This window comes from Montipora foliosa, chromosome 4, assembly GCF_036669935.1.
Source record: "Montipora foliosa isolate CH-2021 chromosome 4, ASM3666993v2, whole genome shotgun sequence".
NCBI lineage: Eukaryota > Metazoa > Cnidaria > Anthozoa > Scleractinia > Acroporidae > Montipora > Montipora foliosa.
Window position 1 is genome coordinate 45,932,581 of NC_090872.1, and position 7,500 is coordinate 45,940,080.

The 7,500-nt window shown below is 39.7% G+C and overlaps 1 protein-coding gene across 1 annotated transcript in view; it reads right to left on the reverse strand.

Annotated features, from left to right (window-relative positions):
- The window catches only part of LOC138000856 (uncharacterized), a 51,130-nt gene extending 47,406 nt beyond the window's left edge, over positions 1-3,724 (reverse strand). The window contains exons 1-3 of the mRNA XM_068847528.1: positions 3,612-3,724; positions 2,536-2,891; positions 1,998-2,162 (exon numbers count right to left, since the gene is read on the reverse strand). Of these exons, the coding sequence (XP_068703629.1) occupies positions 1,998-2,162; positions 2,536-2,891; positions 3,612-3,690 (600 nt within the window). The 5' untranslated portion in view covers positions 3,691-3,724. The remainder of the gene's footprint in view (positions 1-1,997; positions 2,163-2,535; positions 2,892-3,611) is intronic.
- Between the last annotated feature and the right edge of the window lie 3,776 nt (positions 3,725-7,500).

Genomic DNA, 7,500 nt, shown 5'->3' on the forward strand with positions numbered 1-7,500 from the left:
ACAGTGCCTTCATGTAATTTAATGATGCCTTTGATAAACAGAAATTTGCAGTTTAAGCATTTAAAACGTTCTGGTACGTTTCTTGAGGACTTTTAACTCGCGCAAAATGCCGCTATACATACGGGACTTAATTGCACAGTTAGCGAAAATTTAAAGTCGATCTGGTTGCCCAGTAGCTAAACAATAAAGAAAATGACCAGACAAAGGCCCACGACGCATTCGTTTTTAGATTGTGCTTGCTTTATCATCTTATCATCAAGATTATCATTTGGCTTTTGTAGATGAGAGATTGATGGTCGGAATAAATGAGACATTTTTTAAGATCTTACGAATCGTGGATTTATTCGGGGTTTTTTCTGAATTTGTTCCATTTTACGAAAAATATTGTATGGCGAGAGGTTTGGAGTAGCCTTTTCCCCCTTTTAACTGTCCCCGCTATGACCAAATTTGAGCAAAATGATATAATCTCATGACACCCAAAATGCCCAAAAAGTAGAATGAAACATTGCAATAACCACTTAGAACTCTTGAGCAAGATAAAAGAAATACAGTAAAAGGAAAAAGAAGCATCGATGAACACAATTTGGCAAGATTGAAAAGGATTCTATAGGAGGCAGTGTGGCCCAGTGGTTAGGGCGCTTGCCTTGAGATCCGGAGATCCCGGGTTCAAGATCCGCTCTGACCATTCGGTGAATTTGATCCTGGTAGTCCCTGGTTCAACTTCCCAGCTGCACTTGTAAATAACCAACTGGTTTGCCTCCGGCCAGTTGGGATTCTTAACAGTTGCTGTTCTGTTCCGTTGTTTCATTGTGTTTCATTGGCCCCGAAAAGCCCGTATGGGGAGCAGTCAATTAAGTATGTATGTGTATGTATTCCATTTGGAGAATCTTGAAAAATCAGCCCTACGTTTTTCAAGTTTATGACAAATCAATTGGATGAAGGTCGTTTTTGCTCAGAATCATCTTTTTGGGATGTAACGATAATTTTATCAGTAAATGATTTCCGCATTACCATCTTCAAGTTTTAAACTCGTGATTAACTAAAGATTTCCCTTAAACACCCTAATATCACGTGCCATAGCTCCTTTAAGAAAACTGTACAAAACCGACAAAAAGCACTTTTTCATTATTTCTCCCTTGTGAATTCCACGGCAGTCACTTCTACTCCCCCCTTCCCCTATCCAGTGTTGGTTTGGAAAGTGTTGATTTCCAGGAAACTGTTCGTGGCCCCCCACAAAACAACATTGAGACGTGTGGGTCAAATTGTTTGCTTACAAATGAAAGCGCTTGAAAGAATAATTTTCTTAAGAAACTAGGAGGTACTCACGTGTAGGGATAAGAAAATCACTTTTTCCTTCGTTACTCCCCACCCCCTCCCCGAGACGCATGCCTGACGATGTACATTGACTCGTACAATTCAGCCATTACACTCCTGTGGCCATAAACTCTCATAGTGAAGGCCCTATACAAGCGCTAAGAAAATAACTTTTTGGCCCGCTGTCCCCCCCCCCCGAATTTGGGATTTGTCTCTTCCAATATTCGATGCCGATGGGCGATCTAAAACAGCATACCAAGATGCAGCCCCGTAACTCTGGCCGTTCAGGCCGGGTATACATGAGGCAAAAGAGAGCGGATTTTTAAGTGGTGAGGTCAGCTTGGTTGACTGAGAATCGCGCCTAGCCAGCTCGCCTTTATCCTCAAGAAGGCTCCAGATGACTGGGTTACCCCAAACGGCGGAAAGGCCGGTTCCCATGGAAAGGCAAGCTCTCTCCCGTGTCGATTCCACCACTGCCGCAAATCCCAAATTGGTCTCAGTCAGCAAGGAGATAGGGGTCGAGAGAGCTCACTTGTCTGCTTGGTTGAATTTAATTCAACTTCAAGGGTCTGTCTAGTATTGGTCATTGCTTGTATTAAGAACCAAATTGTGAAAATGAACTGTAACTTATTGTTTCTTACAATGGGGCGATATTGTATTGCATCAATCAACTAAACACTTACGATTCTAATGTTTTGATGAACGCCAGCAAAAATCTTGATTTCCCGAACACAAAGTGTAAAACTGCCGGCAGTATAATCTTCAATCCAAAAAGCCAGGGCATCCTGGGGTCTCTGTGGAGTCTGGTGACTAGGTGTGACAATAACATTTGGTGGAAACAGGAAACGCTAAAAGTACATAAATTATTTAGAAACAGAACATCATCAGCCAATGAGGTAACGAGCACAGAGAGAAAGACATCCAAGATACGCTGTAACATAATCTAATCACTAATTAATCTCAAGTCAACTCATATGGTACGTGATGTATTCTCTTGCAATGTAGGGAACCATTTTCACGGATAATGTGATAGTCTATAAAGGATTAAAAGTTCGAGTTAGTTCTGCCCTATCTGTCGTTTGCTCGACAAAAGATGTCTAAAATTAAGTGTGTCCTAGAGGAAATAATGTTCCATTATAGCTCTAAAGCAAGCTTTGAATCCCTTCTGCTCATCAATATCTATCAGAAAAATAGGCGTATCTCCCCTCGGGTAAGACTTGCCTGAGAGAAGACGATCCTTTCGCACTTTGTTTCAGTCGTCCAGGAGTTCAGCGCATGACTTCCTATTTGAGCTCCAGATGGAGCAGACTGGACAGCAATCCAGTTAACTTCTGCCTTTCCATTGGAACCTTCGCCATATTCAGAAATACAAGTCTTAAATTGATGCCTGTCTTCTGATTCCACCCAAATGGCAGCACCATTACCAAGGCTTGAGTTTTTCACAGAATGACCAAAGGATGCAAACACTTTAACTGCCTGTCTTCCGTAGAAAGGCTGAGTGAAAGAAATTGCCTTGCAAGCGAATAGTCCTGGACTTGATGCCGTTATGTTTACTTTTCCAGTCTTGAATCTAGAAGCTATAATTATTAAGCTATAATTAATAAGAAAGATGGCATCCTATGTTTACTGATATAATTAAATCTTTCACTACATGGCCAGTCTTGAAAAGTATGTTTGCAGATTGTGTCTTTTTTATCGAAGACCTATCGCAACGCTTCTCTGACTAAAAAGATTATCGCTAGTATCTTAAACTGGCGAAAATCGCGTTTTCAGCAAATTGTTGTGTGTGCATGTACCCCACCTCCAGTTCTTCCTTGCTGCATTAATTCAGAAATAAATAGTTACATGGAGTAGAAAAACAACGGCAACAATTTCTAGACAGGGCAATTTTGGCAGATGCACTAAGAACTGTCTTACTACTGGTGCTTAAAACTGGCTTTAAATCAACGTTTAAACTATTTTCATTCCATCGTTAAGGATGGCTGAGCATGCGCCCCACCCCCTGTAATGCGTCGTTGCTGCATCAATTTAAAAATACTGGTTTAATAGTAACGTAAACTGATGGCAGAAAAATTTAGCACAATTTTTCATATACACGTCAATTTGGCATGCAGAAATACTGAAGGCGGTCGAAAAGCATCTTAAAATCGCCTTAAATCGCGATATCAACAATTTTCATTCGGTACTTCCTTATTCCAGAGCTTGTGCCCCTCCCCCAAATCTTTGTTTCTGCAGGTTTAATTGGAGCATAAAATAATGGCGAAATAATAGCGCGATAGAAAATTAGTTCAAAGTACCTTTGCAGCCTTGATTCAACAACACAACTGAGAAGAAGAAAAAATACAATTGAACCCTGTAATAGCCGCTTGCGGACATTTTGATCAGACTGAAGTGATGTCTTCACACACTGATTGCTTTATACATGACCACACCTCTTGATAAGCAGATTAGCACAGGCCTAATTTATCTCTTTGGCAATGATTCTAACTGGAATTAGGAGTTTTCCGAACTTAAAGTCTTAATGCAGAGGTCATGGTTTAATTTTTTTAGTCATGTTTTGATAGTCCCCTATTGTCTTGATGTGGATTGTTTCTCTTCTTACTAAGATGTGTGCTTTCCACAATTGCGGCAACTACTGAGTATCTACAAAAGTAGTAAAATAATAGTGGTCAGATTTAGCTATGACAAATACGTTTGAGAGAGATGCTTGGTAAATTCACCCTGAATAAAAACGCTAATAAGCAACCCCGTTCAAATAGTCTTATTTGCCGAAAAAAACGATAATAGTATTTTTTCCAACTTATTTTGAAGAGTGGGAATTGACAAGTGTGCCCCCGTTGCAAACACATTTTCGATGGCTCTATCTCGCTCTCTTCTTCGATTCAACAGGTTGCTTTCGTCGTAGTTCTATAAAAGGACAAAGCTTGCGCGCCTGTTTTATTATTGTATCAGATTATGAACTTACGGTAGGTAACAAGAGTGTGGCTACCAATTCAATTCAAACACAAAATAATAGGATTTAGAAGTCTTCTTTGCTTTAAAGCCTATTACGGTTACTATTTTAGAGTTTCAAGTTAAAGCATGTTAACAATCTTTTGTTTTCTCTCTTTTACGTCAGCTGTGACGTTATTAAAATCGGATTTCTTTTTTATTTGGCCCACTTAGAAACAAAATTTTACAGGTCTAATAAATCTAAAATTGGATGTTTTTACGTGTGCTGATGACAAGCTTCTTGTTTCTTAATAATCTTTTATCCATATTTTTGTTTGGAATCAACAATTACACAAAATTAAAGACAACACAAATCGTGTCATTGGAAATAAGCTTCAATGATTGGCTTACTCTCCTTAGCAGTATGTTCTTAGCAAAATAGTTCTTAAGGTAGAGATGTGAGGTTCTGTCAGTTAAAAATGGAAAGTTGACTTTGTTTAGAAATTAATCACTTCTAATTTTATGCCAAAAATACTTTTTTGGGGGAGTGGGGTGTAGCTAAAGCCCACCCCCTCCTCGATGTCACTCTAGCAATGGGGCTTTTAGCTTTGATTTTGTCAATAGTTACTCCAAGATTCATTGTTCGAAAAGTTTATTCCCAAAAAAGGAACGAATATCACGCTGAATAAAGGAAATCGGAATATTGTTAATGGAATTCCGTAATACCAAATACGGTCTGAATCTGACCATATCTATGATGAACATTGATTCTTCGACTTGAACATGTCAAATAAAGGATGTCAAAGACAATTTAATATATAAACAACTTTGGACACTTAAATGGGTCAAGCCAAGAAGTTGTTAGCCCTATTTTGACCGATTGCAAATTTCGCAGCCAGTGGCTTCTCAAAAGTACAACGAATGGTTCGGTATTTGTTTTCAAAAGGTATATAAATGATTTAGGAATGGTGCGTTCTCAATAACGGTGCCTTGGTGATGTTTGAGGGAATTGCAAGACAAATTCTCGCACTTGTGGTGTTTAGTAGTAAGCCTATGACCCTTTTAAGAAAAGAGAAAGAGAACGCCACTAAATAAGCAAAAAAGTGGCTCTGCACGTGCGACTTGAAACCTGCAACATGAAGTGTGTTGACCAAATTTCAAGTGCTGTTATTCACGTTTGTACACAACTTTTATCACAGTGGATAAATCAATGTGTTTGCGCTTCGTGACAATGTGCAAAACCGAGCATTTATACTAAGCTTCATCGTGTGATTTAAAGGTCATATAGGCAAAGACGGAGATTAAACCATTCTCTTGTAAAGTTCTTTTTATTCGAACGTCAATAAAACCAGATGTGATTCACATCAGGTTTCATTAAGGACTGACAGATTTAAGAATTGAATGGGGTTGATCAAAGTAAGATATTTTATGAAAATTATCGGAACTACCGTTTTGGAGAGTTTCATCCTATTCGAATTAATTACATAACGAAAACTGGCTGATTAGAGATCTCATAAGACCACGGCCCGAAACCAGTGTATAGCGGGTTCCTCTACGAAATCAGCTATTTGAGGTCGGAGTGCCCAAGAGTTAACATTGTCCAGACCTCTTGAGTGCAAAAAGGAACATGCCAAAACCATAGCAACATTAAAAAAACAGAAAATCAAGTTTGCCCAAATTAAGCTCTCGCACGTCATCGCCATGCAATCAACCTGGAATGAATAAATATGTAGTTTACCACTCGTTTGAGGGGGAATTGCAATTTACAATCTTAACTAAAAGCCAAGTACTTTATAGAGGTGCTCCCAAAACAGACCACCACACCGGGGGACTACGTCCCCTACTCTTTTGGAACAATGTGTGGGTTCTTTAACGTCCCACATAAGTGATGTGAGACAGAGTGCCTTCGGTTTATCACACTTATCCGAGAAGACCATAAAAAGTCTAACCATTTGCGGGTGTAATTGCAAGGGCAGCACTTTCCCCGGCCTCAGTTGGTCCGGTCGTAGTCGAACTCACGACCTCCCGCATTGCATACAGTTGCTTAATTAACTGAGCCACCGGTGCTTGGCCTGTTCGAAAATATTTACAGATCACTTTAATAAAATCAAAAACTTTTCCTAAACCGTTGTGGACAATAAAACTGCTCCCAAAGATTTTCAAAGCAACAAGGACTTTAAGAAACATTGTTAGGCTATTTTCATTACCCAACCTATCGACCTTTTCTTGTCCATTACATATTTTAATTAATTTGCTTTAAAACATTTTGGAAGCCGTTTTTAGCAGTTATTTCTTTAAACTGTGGGCCCTGTAAACACCAGTTTGAAAAGAAAGTTAGCCAGAGTTTATTGGTCGTCGTACAAAATTCCCCATTTGTTCATTATTAAAAAAAGACCATGTGTTGACCCTGCCACCTACCCTCTTTGGTAGTTGGTGCGAACGCGAATCAGATGTCAGTGACGTCAGACCCCGCGTAAACTCAGTAAACCATAACGTTGTTGTATATATTTGCGGTTCGGCTCTCAAGGTGCAGTTTCGTTTTGTGTCGGACTCGGACACTTCTTATTTCGTTAATTCTTTTCGCATCACATTTCTGTTCCATTGTTTTTGTTGATGTTTTTAGAGGCAAGTGTTAATTTGATTGCTTCTTTGACCCTCCGCGTGGATACCAATGAGGATGACGATCAAGAAACTTTATCTCATTCCGTAGTGTTGTTCGAAACTTGGTGTACCTTTCTAAGGGTGATTCCAAGCGTGTGGTAAACGCGTTAATCACATCGAATTTCTATATAAAAAGCGGCCTTAATCACGTCGAATTTCTATATAAAAAGAGGCCGCACCGCGCACCGGTGGCTCAGTTGGTTGAGCATCGGGCTGTCATGTGGAAGGTCGTGAGTTCGACTCTGGCCGGACCAACACTCAGGGTCCTAAAATAACGGAGGAGAATGTGCTACCTTTGTAATTACATCTGCAAATGGTTACACTTTCAAGTCTTCTCGGATAAGGACTGTAATCTGGAGGTCCCGTCTCATAACCCTTGTTGGAAATTAAATAGTATGGGACATAAAAAAAACCCACTCACTATTCGATAAGAGTAGGGGAAGTAGTCCCCGGTGTTGTGGTCTGACCTTATCTGGACGGGGGCATCTTTCACTTCCTAAAATAAAATTGTAAACTGTGTAATAAGCAGTCCTGGCTTAAGTCCCCCGACGAACATTGTAAATTAGTCCTGAAAAGCTCCGAGGGGAGAGACTA